The 18,410-nt window shown below is 45.0% G+C and overlaps 1 protein-coding gene across 5 annotated transcripts in view; it reads left to right on the plus strand.

Annotated features, from left to right (window-relative positions):
• The window catches only part of RALGAPA1 (Ral GTPase activating protein catalytic subunit alpha 1), a 243,755-nt gene that overhangs the window by 205,234 nt on the left and 20,111 nt on the right, over window positions 1-18,410 (plus strand). For all 5 annotated transcript variants that reach the window (XM_073638956.1, XM_073638952.1, XM_073638954.1 and 2 more), the window contains one exon: window positions 12,185-12,315. In XM_073638956.1, coding sequence (XP_073495057.1) covers window positions 12,185-12,315 — 131 coding nt within the window. The remainder of the gene's footprint in view (window positions 1-12,184; window positions 12,316-18,410) is intronic.

Below are 18,410 nucleotides of genomic sequence, written 5' to 3' on the forward strand. Positions count from 1 at the left end.
ATGGGGCGTGGTTTTCAGCCACAAGTTGCCGCCACTCCGCGGGACCCTACCCTAAAAAGCGCCCCATGTTAGTACCATTTATTATGGAATAGTGCAATGCTTTTATATTTCTCTTCCAAAAAAATAATGCTGGTGGAGATCCAGCAATGGGACCTGCCGGTAATATCTAAATAATCTGTCATTTCATCTCGGAATGTTTCCCGTGTTTTGCGGCATATATGTACAAGCACAGCTCAGACACAAACATCTCTTCATTACTCGGAGCCGGTAATATACTGCAGGCCATTTGTACTTCTTATTGCAGTATATATTATATTTATTGTTCCAGAAGCCGGGCCAGCTGACCCCTAGAGGCACATTGTGCATTAGTCTAAACTAATATGCTGCTTATCGGCAGGACGGAGGCGGTGGTCCTCGCTGTCATTTGTCACAGCTCACTTTAAGTAATAAAATCAAACTTTGTGCACGTTCATAATAATTACCAGATTCAATTGAGCCCCGGACTGGGGGGGGTCCTGACGCATCGATGCAGATAAGCCCTTAAGTAATTCACCTTTATGATGATGTAGACAGCTTGGACATGCTTGTGGCTGCGATGTTTGGGTGGAAGCTTAGCTGTGGATTAACAAAAGTGCAAGCTTTTCTGGACAGATTGCCTGTCTGCCGTACTCCGCTTGCTTTGCTTATGCCTACGGTGTTGGGTGAGCAGATAACTAGGTCACAGTCGCTGGTTGGCTCTCAGTTTAGGCTAGTGACAAGACGGCACATTAATAGTCCTGCTAAGATCCCATAAAATATCATAATTTACTGTTCCTCGGGAAATATCTAATTTGTACATAGATATACAAGTTTGTTTTTTTTTCCAGATTCTATACAATTATGACGGAAAATAAAGTGACCTGCTCCATCAGGTGCCATATTGTAGAGGTATTCTCCATCATATGGCAGCATACTTTTTCCTCTCTATATCCCTCTGCATATGACTGTCATTGTGTTTCTTAACCAGAAAGATGGAGGAAGCCCATACTCACATCTTCATTAGCTAAATAAAAAATAAATAATGTTAAAGTGAAAAAATATATATATATTGGTGTATTAGGAGCTCAGTCTGCGGAGCACTATGGAGTACCAAGATGGCAGTTACAGGAGCCTTCAGCAGGCCGCGGCAGCCATGGTAAGCCATCGGCGCCCCATGATTGAGTCACAATGGGGCCAATGAAAGACAGCATGCGCGAGCAACTGGCATGTGTTCCATTTAAATGTCGCTGTCAGATTGATAGCAGCATTTAAATGATTAACAGCAGTGATCAGAGCTTACTATTAGACACAGATACTATCCAGATGTTAGAGTTGTCCTCCTTTTTGGACAATTTTATTTATTTTTTTACATAAAGAAGCCCTCCTCCTCCCATCAAAGTTTGTATCCTCTTAATATATTGCAGTCATCATGTTATATAGCTCTGTGTACTTACAATTGCTCATTTTGCCTTTCTACCCAGTTAATGCTTCTCTTTTCCATTAGGTCTATGACATTACATGTTTAAAAACTGACTAGCTGAATCCTTCTAAGCTCTATGTAGAAACAGGAGGTAAATTTTCCCTGAATGAATCATGAGTCACTGCAAAAGTCCCTGGCAGGGAGGAGGAGAAGAGCAGCTGTGTCAGGAGCTGAAGAGGGGAATGATAAATGCAGGGACAAGACACTTCCTGATTCTACATAGAGCAGAGAAAAGAATTAGCTGGATAGAAAGGCAAAATGAGCAATTGTAAGTACACCGTGCTGTATACTATGATGACTGCAATATGCTAAGAGGATAAAAGCATTGTTGGGAGTGCTTCTTTAAATGCCTAAATTTGGGGCTAAAAGTAATTTTTGCAGTTGGGTGTCTTTAAAAATATTGCACCTTTTGGCTTTTACAGGCTCTTTTTTTTTTCCCTGCACATTGAATTTTTTCTTGTTCTGTGTAGACGTTCATAGCGGACTGACTGCAATAAACAGGGGCAACACAGAGGCTATAGTGTGGGATGGCTTTTTTTTATCTAAAACTGTGTTTACTAAGTACCCCACGTTATTTCTTTGCACTATTGCTTTTATTTGTTTACTGCCAGCATCTTGTATCTTCATTTTGTTTCTGTCTGAGGGTTTTATTTAATGGCCAGTGTGAACATGCTCCTACCATTTTTTTCGGTTCAGACGCACACAGAGGAGCGAACGTGACAGCAGTCCAGGGGGTTGCGTGGGACCGAATCTGATGGTGCATGCTGTGAAATTTTTTTCAAAACTGATCGCTTGTGAGAATTACTATGGAGAGTAAATAATGAACTATTAAAGGGTTTAATTGTGACCCAGCCACAGTCATAGTAATGAGAAGTCATGGTCTGGAATCCATGTACACAGGGGTGTAATGATAGGAGGTGCAGGCGCTTCAGGCCTTGGAGCTTAGGGGGCACAATTGGTCCTGTGATAGTTGGGGCCCCTGTTGGAGATTTTGCACTGGGGCCCATGAGCTTCATGTTACTCATTGCAAGTACAAACTAGGAGTTTTCTGTTCCTACGTTCTCTTCATCCGCCGTTGATATATTTTCTTGGGCGCCTTCAGGTCATTACTGGAGATGAGAAATTCAGTTTGGTAATTGTAAATTGAAGATGCATTCCATCAATGCGAGCTCTGATCATTACCTCTTCCATATCTACTTTACGTCTGATTTGTGTCTCATAATGAGGCTGTCGGATTCAGCTTTGTGTAGAAGTTTTTTGTTTTTTTTTGTTTAGTCAGTTAGTTCTCCCGTCTTTTGTGCTGTGATGACACATGTCTGTGACTGCATATGTTGTCCTTTTAGCCATTGGTGCATCGTGTTGCATTTGGCATTTAGAGAGTGGTCATATTAGACAAAAATTACATTTATTTTTCTTTTACCGCTACATATTCTCCAACAGTGTATAGAGATGGGGCTTACATCAGTCCCGGTCTCCAGCGGGGCAAATAATCTAAGTTACTGGTCATATACACAGTAGGGCATCTATTACTTTAGTGGAAGTTGGAGAATACAACGAGAAACATTCTCTAATACGGGGTTAACACACCACAGACAGATGGCTCCGAAGTTCATACTCGGGAAACTAGTGCTGACCGTTACCACCACTGAGTGCTGGTCCAGTTTGTTCCCTGAGCGCTGAGGCTGTTTGTAGAGGGAATCTTGGGGTACATCCGTAAAGATCTGTATAACTAAAATTGTAGCCCTGCATTGGATTGTAGCCATTCAGAGCCGTCTTACACATATGGCCGATCAATTGTACATCAGAACGATCATATGAAGGACACCAACATCAAGGTACCAGACTAAGCTGGGGAGTATTGTCATCCAACTTGCACAGATGAGCACATAAATGGTCCATCTTGCAATACAAGCTTAGTTTAAGCCAATCAAGGGCAAAAAATATTTTTTGTGTTGATGTTAACCCCAGAGGAGGTCTGGACTCTGCAGTTATGGAGTCAGCAGAGCCTTGGTGACATTTGTGCCCTTTGCTCCTCAGACTCTGGGACCCTGATCTGTAACTTTACGTGATCTCCACTCCATGGCTGAGTTGATGTCAGTTAAATCATGAAATTTCTTAAATATTCCATGACCTGACTTGTTGTATTGGTGACTTTTATTACAGGACAGCACTGGTATCTGTGAGATCTTTACCACCAGCCATAGCATTAGTAAAGTGAGATGGGTGGAACAAGAGGCCAGATGTTATACACCTGGGGGCGAGGGGACGGGGGTTGTACGCCTGGGGGCGAGGGGACGGGGGTTGTACGCCTGGGGGCGAGGGGACGGGGGTTGTACGCCTGGGGGCGAGGGGACGGGGGTTGTACGCCTGGGGGCGAGGGGACGGGGGTTGTACGCCTGGGGGCGAGGGGACGGGGGTTGTACGCCTGGGGGCGAGGGGACGGATGTTGTGCGCCTTGAGGCGAGGGGACGGGGAGCCTCGTCAGGCGCGTGGATTCCCGCGGTCTACTTATGCAGTGTGGTCAGCTAGTAGTAAATATCATTAGTATGTATATCATTTTCAACCCTACTACGAAGACTTCGGTTTGCTCACAATCACATTATGGCTTCCACTCATAACCGAGCGATGCAGATCAGTTTTTCAGAGAGATCTCCAGGACTTCTAATGTACCTCTGTGACTTGTATAGAAGTCTATCAGGTTTTGCCTTTTAACAGCAAGAATATTAATGCAGACTGTTTTTCTTCACCCTCCAAATTAAAGAGATCCTCTTGACATTAGGTCTCAATGTGGATGAGACCTAATGGATAAAGCGTAGGTCCTGCAGTAATACGCACCGGACTTTCCGCACCTATGGGAGATCACCTTTAAAATTGCTATCAGATTTCCGAATTGTTGATCCCTTCATGATCTTGTCATTGCTCCCGTTGACCTGTTTGGGCATACTCGTTATTCTGGAGCGATGACCGGTGATGAGCAGACAATATCGGAATATTTGCAGGGTGTTTGTGTTAATGTAGAGTATTGGTTATACAGCATTGTACAACTTGTAGTGTGAACTCGAGTGATCAATCGGAGGCGCCTCATCCCCAGCACGCCCACAGAGAGAAGTTAACACACCAGTGGGATTTTCTAGGACCCTCCTAGATGCCGCGTCTGTAATGTGCTAACAAGCTCATCTCGTTTCCTTGTTTTTTTACCTTTCTGCCTCGGAGGAATAGCTTAGAAGTTCAGTGAACTAAACCTAATGAAAAGCTCCACGGGAGGCAGAAGAGAACGGTTGGGTTTTTTTTTCTTCTTTTTCAGCCAAATAGAAAATTAGTTTTGGTAATGCACAAAGGGCAGTTTTTCATGTGTAAGGAAGACTTGCTGCGAATCTGAGGATTCTATTAAGTGCCCAGAAATGGACAGCTGGGAGACGCTCCGGTCCCCTCTACATGGATACACACCTCATATCCAGCCATCGGAAAGGATTCGGCATTCTGAATTTTTAGATAAAATATATTCTTATATCAGTTTGGTGAAGTCACTTTAGGTTCACATTTATGGCTACTTTTAGTCTGCATGTTGCACATATGCCCCACTATATGCCTATATCTGCCATTGATTCCCATTATGATATACATACAATGACTAATGAAGTGCATGTCGTCATGCCCCCAAGGGATCACCCGTGCTTTGCAATACAATGTGTCTTGCAGCGGCCAATAACGGAGAAGTTGATGGCCGGCCATGCATGATTCCTTGCCTTGCTACTTCTGTAACCAGCATAGTCCTCTGTGGATAGAGCGGTGCACTTGGGTAGTTTTAGCTCCTATTCATTCCAATTTTTAATTTTTTTTTTTTATCTGTTCCCCACAAAATGTCCCAATACACGGGGATAGGTGTAGATGTCCCAGCATTTGTGTACAAGTACCTGTCACTCCCATTTATTTCTACTCCTCCTTATGCAACATACAGTATGTATTTCTCTCCGTCTCCTGCTCAAAGTACATTTACACAGGCCACTTATACGATTTGTTCAGGATTATACAGATAATTGAACAGAGGAAATGAAGAATTAATTTCTCAAAAATATTCTACACCCCACATTCAATAAATGGAAATGCTGCTTATGGCCACAATTGCAAAATATATTGCATATAGCGCATATCTCCAGCTGATGAGTGGGGTCCACCGAGCTGGTCAGCCATTGTTCACGATGAAAAATACTAGAGCGGTCTACATATATACAAAAGGAGTGGTTGCCAGAACTTATGACCGGCTGTAGACAGCTATTAGGCTAGGGCTATTGGCAACTTATTGCAGTATAGGTCTCCAATGGCGTTGGTTTGCGACTTGCAATATACTACGGCATAAAGTCGCAAATGTGTCGGATTTTCTGTTGCAAGTTGCACGCAACCCACTTGCCATAGACTTCAATGTAAGTCGCAGAGTATGGAGATTTAGCCTTTATACTGTATATGACATCAGCTGTTACTTATAGGTTAAATACAGTAGTGTTCAAAATAATAGCCGTGTGTTCAAAAACATGAGTTAAGCACAAAATCTTTATACTAGTTTTTATTTCCATGCATTGGGAACATTGCAGACTGTTTTCTAATTCAAAACATGAAGAGAAATGTATATAATTTTTAACTACTTTACAGAAAATAACAAAAAATGAACATTGGGCTGTTCTAAAAAATAGCAGTGTCTGCATTGTCTTTACAAACTCACAATATGTACTCTCTTTTTTTGTGAGGATTTATTATTCCTGTAAATCACTAGCCTAAAATTTAGTTGCAGACACAGTTTTTTTTTTTTAGAACTGCTTCACATCTATGTTGCATAGAGTCAACCAACTTCTGGCACCTGTCAACTGTTCTTCCAGCCCAAGATGCTTTGACTGCATCCCACAATTTTTTGGCATTTGTTGGCTTTGCCTCAGAGATGGTATTTTTGATGTCACCCCACAAGTGTTCTATCAGATTAAGGGCCGGGGATTGGGCTGGCCACTCCATAACCTCAATTTTGTTGGACTGGAACCAAGATTTTGCTAGTTTACTGGTGTGTTTTGGGTTGTTGTCTTGTTAAAACTCCCATTTCAAAGGCATATCCTCTTCAGCATAAGGCAACATGACCTCTTCAAGTATTTTAATATATGCAAACTGGTCTATGATCCCTGGTATGTGATAAATAGGTCCGGGACCATAATAAGAGAAACATGCCCATATCATGATGGTTGTACCACCATGCTTCACTGTCTTCAGAGTGTACTGTGGCTTGAATGCAGAGTTTGGGGGTCATCTCTTCGAAGTCTCTGCGGCCCTTGGACCCAAAAAGAACAATTTTACTTTCATCAGTCCACAAAATGTTTCTCCATTTCTCTTTAAGCCAGTTGATGTGTTCTTTGGCAAATTGTATCCGCTTCAGGACTTTTTTTTTATTTTAACAGTGGGACTTTGCGGGGACTTCTTGCTAAGAGATTAGCTTCACACATGCGTCTTCTAACTGTCACGGTACTCACAGGTAACTTGAGCCTGTCTTTGATCATCCTGGAGCTGATTACTGGCTGAGCCTTTGCCATTCTGACTATTCTTTGATCCATTCGAATGGTAGTCTTCCGTTTTCTCCTTCGTCTCTCTGGTTTTGCTTTCCATTTTAAAGCATTGGAGATCATGTTAGCTGAACAGCCGATCATTGTCTGCACCTCTTTATAAGTTTTACCCTCTCCAATCAACTTTTTAATCAAGTACGCTGTTCTTCTGAACAATGTCTTGAACGACTCATATTTCTGAGGCTTTCAAGGAGAAATACACTTACAACATGTGCTGGCTTCACCCTTAACCACTTTACAGCCTGTGCCGTATTTCTACGCACAAGGCTGTAACCCTCGGTTCAGTGAGGGCTCCGGCGCTGAGCCCTCACTGAACCGGGCACATGTCAGCTGATTATTACAGATGACATGTGCCCGCAACAGCCGCGGGTGGAATCGCGATCCACCCGCAGCTGTTAACATGTTAAATGCCGCTGTCAATCTCTGACAGCGGCATTTAAGAGCACCGCGCCGGAAGCGCGTCACTTACCCCGCCCATCGGTGACCCCGTCACGTGATCGCGGGTCACCGATGCATGGGCATGACAACCCTGGGTCTGCAGCAGACTCCAGTGGTTGTCATGAGCTGATCGCTATGAGCGCCACCTAGTGGTCGGCGCTCATAGCACAGGACCATTTCTGCTACACAGAGGTGATCTGTTCATCCTCTATGTAGCAGAGGCGATCTGACAACTGCTGCTTCTAGTCTCCTATGGAGACTATAGAAGCAAGCAAAAAGTGAAAAAAAAAAGTTTTTAAAAAAATATAAAAGTTTAAATCACCCCCCTTTCGCCCCATTCAAAATAAAATAATTTAAAAACAAAAAAAACACATACACATATTTGGTATCGCTGCGTTCAGAATCGCCCGATCTATCAATAAAAAAAAATAATCAGATCGGTGAACGGCGTAATGAGAAAAAAATTCTAAACGCCAGAATTACTTTTTTTGGTCGCCGCAATAAAATGCAATAACGGACGATCAAAACATCGGATCTACCCCAAAATGGTATCAATAAAACTTCAGCTCGGCGCACAAAAATTAAGCCCTCACCCGGTCCCAGATCCCGAAAAATGGAGACGCTACTGGTCTTGGAAAATGGCGCCATTTTTTTTTTTTATTTATTTTTTTTAGCAAACTTTGGATTTTTTTTTCACTACTTAAATAAAAAAGAACCTATACATGTTTGGTGTCTACGAATTCATAATGACCTGTAGAATAATAATGGCAGGTCAGTTTTAGCATTCAGTGAACGTGGTAAAAAAAAATTAAAAAAACATCTGTGGTATTGCACTTTTTTTACAATTTCACCGCACTTGGAATTTTTTTCCCGTTTTCCCGTACACGATATGGTAAAACCAGCGAAGGTGTTTAAAAGTACAACTCGTCCCGCAAAAAATAAGCCCTCACACGGCCATATTGACCAAAAAATAAAAATGCTATGGCTCTGGGAACAAGGGGAGCAAAAAACGAAAATGCAAAAACGGAAAATCCCAAGGTTGCGAAGGGGTTAAATAAGGGCCGCCTGATTCACACCTGTTTCTTCACAGAATGATTGACATCACTAATTGAACTCCACACTGCTATTATTTTGAACACAGCCCCTTTCAATTAATTATTCAAATACACAGACTCAAAAATCTGAAGATTATGAATGCGGTTTTCTTAGAATCTACTGCACCAACTGGTAAATTGTTTAACATGCGGTAATGTAATTTATACCAAAAACTGTGATTAATCTGGTTAGTCATATTGGACTGCTATTATTTTTAACATTACTGTATATATAGGGCTCCATTAACCTGAAGGAGACTAAAAGTGCGCCTTTTTGCTGTTAGTCAGTGGGTTATGTGTTTGCATTTGGTTTTTTTTTCAGCTGTATATGGTCTGTTCTTCTTACTTTACACCAGTAAAGTGCCATACACCTGTGCTTTCAGGATAGTACACCTGTGACCAGGGCCGGCTCCAGGTTTTTCTGGGCCCCGGGCGAAAGAGTCTCAGTGGGCCCCTTTAACACATACCACGATTCATGATGCAGAGATACAGCGGAGAAATATATATATATATAGTACAATGCAAAGATTTCACTTCTTACATTACATGAGTGATATCTATTGTAAATTCCACAATAGCTCAGAAACCGGTGAATCGCTCCACACAGAATACTGGCCCCCATATAAGGCTCCATACGGAATACTGGCCCTCATATAACGCTTCATACAGGATACTGGCCCCCATATAACGCTCCACACAGAATACTGGCCCCCATATAACGCTCCATACAGGATACTGGTCCCCTTATAAAGCTCCATACAGGATACTGGCCCCCATATAACGCTCCATACAAGATACTGGTCCCCTTATAAAACTCCATACAGGATACTGGCCCCCTTATAACGCTCCATACAGGATACCGGTCCCCTTATAACGCTCCATACAGGATACCGGTCCCCTTATAACTCTCCATACAGGATACTGGCCCCCATATAATGCTGCATGCAGGCTGTTACCCCCCACATAATGCCCCATACAGGCTGTCCCCCCCTTATAATGCTCCATGCAGGCTGTTACCCCCCACATAATGCCCCATACAGGCCCCCCCCCCTTTTAATGCTCCATGCAGGCTGTTACCCCCCACATAATGCCCCATACAGGCTGTCCCCCCCTTATAATGCTCCATGCAGGCTGTTACCCCCCACATAATGCCCCATACAGCCCCCCCCCCCCTTTTAATGCTCCATGCAGGCTGTTACCCCCCACATAATGCCCCATACAGGCCCCCCCCTTTTAATGCTCCATGCAGGCTGTTACCCCCCACATAATGCCCCATACAGGCTGCCCCCCCTTATAATGCTCCATGCAGGCTGTTCCCCCCCCCCCACATAATGCACTATGCAGGCTGCCCCCCCTTTATAATGCCCCATGCAGGATGTCGTCCCCCCCCTTTATAATGCCCCATGCAGGATGCCCCCCCCCCCTTCTCTTTATAATGCCCCATGCAGGCTGTCCCCCCCCCCCCCCCTCTATATAATGCCCCATGCAGGATGTCCCCCCTTCTCTTTATAATGCCCCATGCAGGCTGTTCCCCCCCCCCCTCCTCTATATAATGCCCCATGCAGGATGTCCCCCCCCCCCCTTTATAATGCCCCATGCAGGCTGTCCCCCCCCCCCCCCTCTATATAATGCCCCATGCAGGCTGTCCCCCCCCCCCTCTATATAATGCCCCATGCAGACTGTCCCCCCCCCCCTCCTCTATATAATGCCCCATGCAGGATGTCCCCCCCCCTTTATAATGCCCCATGCAGGATGCCCCCCCCCTTCTCTTTATAATGCCCCATGCAGGCTGTCCCCCCCCCCCCTCTATATAATGCCCCATGCAGGATGTCCCCCCCCCCCCTCTATATAATGCTTCATGCAGGCTGTCCCCCCCCCCCTCTATATAATGCCCCATGCAGGCTGCCCCCCCCTCTATATAATTCCCCATGCAGGATGCCCCCCCCTCTATATAATGCCCCATGCAGGATGTCCCCCCCCCCCCTCTTTATAATGCCCCATGCAGGATGTCCCCCCCTCTCCTTATAATGCCCCATGCCTCCATACATTTAAAAAAAAAAATCAAATACTCACCTCCCTTCTCACCTGCTGCCCGCCGCTCGCTGCTCAGCTCCGAACTCCAGCGTTGTCTGCGTCTTCCCGTTCAGCGCTCCCTGTGACGGCTCAGGGGAGGGCGCGGTGAAAAGACGTCACCGCGCCCTCTGACCTGAGACGTCACAGGGAGCGCAGAGCAGGAAGACAGCGGATCTGCGGAGGCACGGGGAGAGGTAAGTATCCGGCTGCCGGGGCCCTGAGCAAGCGGCGGAGAAGGGCGGGCGCTGACACCGCTCTCCTCCGCCCATAGCCCAGCGGGGTGCGCGACTGCCAGTGGGCCCCTCTGCCTGCTCAGGGCCCCGGCATTTGCCCGGGTGCGCCGGGTGCTGACGCCGGCCCTGCCTGTGACAGAAGACTCAAGCGCTGTTTACACAGTCCTATTTGTATGGTATACTTATCAGGCATTGTTATATGTGTGGTTAAAGCTGCTCATACACTTTAGGTAGCTGTTGGCCAAACGATGGTTCGATCAATCATTCAGCAGGCAGCTATCTCGGCCATCTCTCCCATATACAGGCGCACTCGCTCTGTTGAACGTTCCTGTGTTCTCTATAAGAGAGCCGCTGCCAGAATCCTCTCCCTTAGAGAACAAAAGGTTTGACAGTCCGAAATCAGACTTGCCCGATCCTTATCTTCCCCAACATCTGTTAGGGGGGCCCCCATACAAATTAGACTGTTGTCCAAACCTGTCGATATCGGTGTATTTGACAGACGTTAATCTTAGTTGTACGTGGGACCTTAATGAATTGCACTTAGCATGAGATAGTGGAAGAGACTTTGCCTGACCTTTATCCAAAATTGCTGGAATTGTACCAAATCATTGGTGTACTCGAGTCACCTCCGCAACCAAATGATTATCAAATGTCGATTCTTAATGATAAATTTTACACAAATTATGCCAGCACATTTTTTAAGTGTGGTAGTCCACTTCCCATTGTTATATAAGAGTAATAGATCAATGTTGCACGTAAATGATAAAATTTTGCCGAAATTTTGACTTTTCATAAGTTTTCAAGAAAATCGCTAGCCTTTTTTTTTAAGCATGTTAATATGATTCCTAGAGCAGGACAACAATAACTCAAATTTCAATTTTTTTTTCGAAAATTTTGACTTTTTAACGTTTGTTAAAGCTGCTGTAATATGAATCTATTTATTCCATGCCCTTCTCGAGACTTCTGCCTAGAACGTGTGACTTTTATGTAGAAATGCAATCATAAATATGTTGTTCCGCATTCCAGAAGGTTAGCTAAGCCCCCATTTCTTGACATTTTTAAGTTTTGGCATAAGTACTAAGAATTGATGCAATAAATTGCATAAAACATTGATGATTTGGCTAATGTCTCAATTTTTGCAAACTTTTTAGTAATGACAAATGTTTCCTTTAGTGTCTAGGTGCTCAATGTAAGTGCTGCGATCTCTACTTTTCACTTTTTTCTTAACCCCCCCCCCCCCCCAAACTGAAGCTTTGAGGAGAGAATGCGGTACTTGGATCTCATTATCCAGCAACATTTGGAGCCAACCACCTTTGAGGATTACGCTGCGCAGGTCTTCTGTCCAGCCCCACACCATAACCACAATCATCTGATGAATGCACGTAAGTAGTAGTACTTCTTTTTATGCGCAATGATTCTGCTTTATTTCAATTTTTTTTTTCATACGTGAAAAATTACTGATGAAACAATGATGGTAAAAACTGACACTGATCAAACACTGATGAATAATGGTCCTTGTTTTTTGGTTCGAAACCTTTCGGCTGTCTGAATGAGGCCTAAGCTATTTCTTCCAATTCATGCTCAGATAACATGGGATCCGTCCAGGTTTGATGCCTCCATGTGGATTGTACATTTTGTAGCTAGACATGAGTTTTTGCCAGTGGCGTGCCCGGTGTACATATTTCGGCACACCCCACGCTCACAGATTCCTAAGCGTTCAGGAAGCTTTTGAGTTTGCCAACTTGGAACAGGTAAATCTTAGCGAGCAGATTGAGTCGCTACGTTGATCTATTTTCTGAAAGTTCACAACATGTTCTGCCATCTGGCTGCAAAGAAATAAAAAAAAAAAGTTCAATTATGTTTTGTCCTTTTATTGTGAAAAGAAACCCTTGCGCCTGCCTGACATTCTTCTGTTTGGTAAAAAATGATACACAAAAATGACATCAGAGGTCGTCTTGGACCAAACTCTTTTGGACGCCGTTGTCTGCACCATTCGATGCTGTAAGCGGTTTATTAATACGGCATTTATTGGCCTTTTGTGTATTTTGTCTACACATCATGTTTTTTTCTGATCAGTGGCTCAATGCCCAGGAAATATTCCACAAAGTGTAGACGATGAAGCCCAATGGCTTCTCTGCACATCCCTTATTTGGGTCGACCCCATGCTTAGAAAAAAAATAAACCTGCTACATAATAATTATACATGTACCACCTACGTCACCTTTGGTCTTTCACTATAACATCCAGGGCTGCCGATTTGGTAAGCCAAATCTACATGACATGATTTTGGACCACTTTACAAGTGTCCCGACTAGAGATGAGCGTTGTTCTACTCGAACTGTTCGCCAATCTCAAATTCGAGCTGTTTTGGGCGGTGTTCGAGCCGGTCGGCGAACACGAACAATTTGAGAAAAATTCGGCTGTTCGAGGTTATGTTCGATAACTGTTCGTGCACCAAAATCATAACTGGATTTTTTCTCAGTAATGATGAAAATTAATGTTAATACGCAGTTTGAGTGTACAGCGGGGCGGGGGGAGGGGCAGGGGATGGATCTCTGCAGGAACAATGAAGATCTCCATTTTTTTTTCTCTTTCCCGCATTTGCAGTGGGGAGGTGCAATCTGTCAGCCTATCAGCAGCGCACACACGGAGCGAAGTGCTTTTTTTCACACAAGCAAGGGCATGTGTGATTGGCAGTGTATGTCACATGTCCTTGCCCTATAAGACCAAGCCATTTTCCCCGTCGCCACCATTTTCTCACTGCTGCAGCTGCGTGTTAGACGGCACCGCTGTTGCTGTGTGCGCTATACCTTGTTAATTTCAAGCCAATTTTCGCACAAATATACAGATAGCTTGGGAGTAGGGAATAGTTGTGATTGCAGTCCTTTTAAGGACTAGGTTACAGCATTTCCTACGACTTTTATCAGGCAGGTCTGTGCTCTTAAATAGATAGATTGTGGGAGTAAAGACTAATTGTAATTGGAGTCCTTTTCAGGACTAGGTTACATCAGTTCCTATCAGTTTTTGCCAGGCAGGTCTGTGCCAGTGCTGTGCAAGTTTTTTTCACAGCATTTGGCTGAATCTAGCAAAGCTAATCCTTTTTGGCCTATTGCAGAGTGTGTTAGTCAGTGGAGTAGCCTATCTGTGTTGCAAGATACACCACCTGTGTATAGAATACCAATTTTTTTACTGCACCTAGTGAAGTAAAATCTTTTGGGCATAGCATCATTCTATTAGTCCATCTATACTGACCTCCATCAGGTTGCAAACTGAATATAATTTTTTTCTGCATCTAGCTCTGAAAAAATATTTGAGCTTCTAGCAGTGTGTGGGACTTGGTCTATTAGTCCATCTATACTGACCTCCATCAGGTTGCAAATTAAAAATAATTTTTTTCTTCATTTAGCTCTGAAAAAATATTTGGGCTTCTAGCAGTGTGTGGGACTTGTTCTATTAGTCCATCTATACTGACCTCCATCAGGTTGCAAATTAAAAATAATTTTTTTCTGCATCTAGCTCTGAAAAAATATTTGGGCTTCTAGCAGTGTGTGGGACTTGGTCTATTAGTCCATCTATACTGACCTCCATCAGGTTGCAAATTAAAAATAATTTTTTTCTGCATCTAGCTCTGAAAAAATATTTGGGCTTCTAACAGTGTGTGGGACTTGGTCTATTAGTCCATCTATACTGACCTCCATCAGGTTGCAAATTGAATAAAAAAAATTTCTGCATCTAGCTCTGAAAAAATATTTGGGCTTCTAGCGGTGTGTGGGACTTGGTCTATTAGTCCATCTATACTGACCTCCATCAGGTTGCAAATTAAAAATATTTTTTTTCTGCATCTAACCCAGCCAATAGTTTTGGCCTAATACCACAGTTTGGCCACTCAGCTCTGCTCGGTTACCATCCATTGTTTTTTTGTGCAAACAACTCCAGAGTTGTGAATTAGTTAACCACCAAAATGAGTGGAAAAAGGCCTGCTGCTGGTGGGAAGGGGAAAAAAGGTTGTGTCCGTGGGGTAGGTGCAGAAGAAAGACCATCTTCCAGCCAAACTAAAATGTCTACTTCTTTTAGCGGACAATGTGATAAGATCCCTTTCTTACGGCCACGCCAATCGCTACAAATTCCAGATGAGGCACAAAAACAGCAGGTGCTTCAACGGATATCAAGTGCTCCTTTAAGTGGGCTCTCCTCCACATCAACTTCAACATCACAAATACTCCAGTCCTCAAAGGTGTCACCCAAATCGCACTTGCTTCCTCACATTTTCCAAATCTCCAGCTGCCCGTCTGAGTATGAGGTAGAACAGATGGTTGAGTCTGCAGAGCTGTTTACTCATACTATAGCCTGGGAATCAGAGGTCGACTCCAGCGCTTCTGTGAATCCAGACGAGGAAATGATCTGCACTGATGCCCAGAATCTTTATGAGTCGGATCCAGGACCAGACGCAGAAGGTTCTGACCATAATGTAGACCCTCATTCCCAAACTGTAACTCCTGTTGGTGGAGACAATGAGGAAGACGATGATAAGACTCAAATACCTGATTGGAGCGACAACTTTAGTTTTTTGTCAGGGCAGGAACAGGTTGGCTCTGAGGACGACGGGTGTGATAACGCACAGGGTGATGATGATGAGGTCGGAGATCCCACTTACTGTCAACCCAGTCAGCCAAGAGATGAGGTCAGCAGAGGAGGTGGAGGAAGATGCTAGTGACGACGAGGTCAGGTTGCGCCTTCCTGGACAGAGACGTAGTACTGGAAGCACGTCAACAACTGCATCCTCAAACACAACTCTGCCTCTCACCACAAGTCGTGGTGGCTCTTCAGGTCGCATGGGTGCTAAGCCTTGCATAGCCTGGGCATTTTTTCAGATCGATAAAGATGACCCAACTCGTGTTATCTGTAACATTTGTCAGCAAAAGCTAAGTAGAGGCCAAAAAATACATAGTTTGAGTACTTCATGCATGAACCGGCACATGGACATGAAGCATAAGTTGCAGTGGGAAGCTCAGTGTGCTACAATGCGGTCTAGCCGGCCGGGCCAACCACCGTCTGCCATATCTTGTGCATCCGCGGCCTCTTCATCCTCTGTGACTGGGGGGACAGCAGTCACACCTGTTTTGGGGCGCAGACCTGCCACCTCTTTACCCGCAACAGCCAGCGTGATTGGCAGGTCATCATTTTCTTTGGAGGTGGTAACACCAGCTGGTCTTGAGCGCTGTCCGACATCGATAGCACCACCTTTGGATCAAGGCAACCTAACATGTCCGTCTGCATCTTCCTCACAGACCGGCAGTTTGCCGGGGACACCCTTATCAACCCCGTCTAAGCACAATAGCCAGCCCTCGGTCCCTCAGATGTGGACAAGTAAAAGACCATTTCCTCCTAGCCATGAGAAAGCTAAGAGGTTGAATTTCACCATCTGCAAGCTCTTGGCTACAGAAATGCTGCCTTTCCGCCTGGTGGACACAGAGGATTTTCGAGACCTTATGTCCGTCGCAGTGCCCCAGTACCAGATGCCCAGTCGGCACTACTTCTCAAAGAAAGGTGTGCCTGCGCTCCACCAGCATGTCGCACACAACATCACCGCTTCTTTGAGAAACTCTGTGTGTGACAGGGTGCATTTCACCACAGACACTTGGACGAGTAGGCATGGACAGGGGCGTTACATGTCGCTGACTGGGCACTGGGTAACTATGGTGACAGCAGGACAAGGGGCTGCTGTCCAAGTCTTGCCGTCCCCACGAGTTGTGCGTCAATCCTCTTTATGTCATTTTTCCTCCACTGCTTCTGCCTCCTCAACCTCCTCTCGGTCTTCCACCTGCACCCAAAGCCTGTCTGGTCATGCCACAAGCTTTCTAACTGCGCAGAAGGGATCCTGCACACCTCCTTACTATGCTGGCAGTAGGGCTCAACGTCATCAGGCGGTTTTTACATTGAAATGTCTGGGAAATGTGAGTCACACAGCTGAGGAGTTGTGGTCAGCTCTGGAGAACCAATTTCATGAATGGTTGTCTCCACTGGACCTGAAACCAGGGAAGGCCGTGTGCGACAATGCTGCAAACCTGGGTGCGGCCCTTCGCCGGGGCAATGTCACACACGTGCCTTGTATGGCTCACGTGTTGAACCTGGTTGTCCAGCAATTTTTAGCCCACTATCCCAGACTAGATGGCCTTCTGCAGAGGGCACGGTCGCTGTGTGCTCACTTCCGCCGTTCGCATCCCGCAGCTCAGCGACTTACATCTCTACAGAAGTCGTTGGGCCTGCCACTTCACCGGCTAAAATGCGATGTGCCTACCCGGTGGAATTCAACTCTGCACATGTTGCAGCGACTGTGGCAGCACCGACAAGCCCTGGTGCAATACGTTCTGACGTATAGCCTGGGCCAACGAGATTCAGAGGTGGGGCAAATCACGCTGGAGGAGTGGTCTCAGATCAGGGACCTATGCACCCTTCTGCACAGTTTTGAAATGGCGACGAAGATGTTTAGTGCTGACGATGCCATTATTAGCATGACTATTCCGGTGATTTACATGCTGGAGCACATGTTAAACAGAATTCGGAGTCAGGTGGTGGCACAAGAGGAGGTGGAGGAAGTAGAGGAGGGGGAGTTGTATGCGGAAGGGCTAACATCTGCAAGGTCCAGACGGTCGGCAGCACCAGGGCGGCAGGCATGTGAGGGTGGGGGAGATGATTTTACCAGGGCGCATGGTAGCAGCCAAACTAGTGAGGAAGGTGCAGGAGCCCAGGAAGAAGTGGAGGACGAACTGATGGAAGACTCATCAGATGAGGGAGACCTTGATCACATTTCTGTTGTGCGAGGTTGGGGGGAGAGGACAGAGGAAGGAAGCATGATTGTTACCTCGCCACCAACACAACAGGGACTTGGTGCTCCTGGATGCGCAACACACATGAGTGCCTTCTTGCTGCACTACCTGCAACATGACCCTCGAATTGTGAGAATTAGAAATAATCCTGACTACTGGGTTGCCACACTGTTAGATCCCCGGTACAAAAGTAAATTTGCAGAAATTATTCCTGCCATAGAAAGGGATGCACGCATGCAGGAGTATCAGCAGAGACTGTTGCAGAATCTTACATGTGCTTTTCCACAAAATACCAGTGGTGCACGTAGTGAATCTCACAGTTCCAACTTGCCAACCGTGGTCTGTATGGAATTGTTCAATAAAGGGCCCAAAATTAAGATAACATAGATGGGAGAGGTCTCTATGAATAGGAATTCCTAAGTATTTGATACCCTGTGAGGGCCAGGCAAAGGGAAAGTTGGACTGGATGGAATCCTATATGGATTTAGGGAGGGAGACATCGAGGGCCTCAGACTTCGCTGCATTGATTTTAAAATTTTACCATGTAACAAAGTGATCTATTTCAGCCATAACAGCATGGATGGATATATGTGATTGAGTAATATATACTAGGACATCATCAGCAAATAGAGAGCACTTGTACTCGGTGC

Source organism: Phyllobates terribilis, unplaced genomic scaffold, assembly GCF_046119375.1.
Source record: "Phyllobates terribilis strain yellow unplaced genomic scaffold, ASM4611937v1 Scaffold_7__3_contigs__length_470593459, whole genome shotgun sequence".
NCBI lineage: Eukaryota > Metazoa > Chordata > Amphibia > Anura > Dendrobatidae > Phyllobates > Phyllobates terribilis.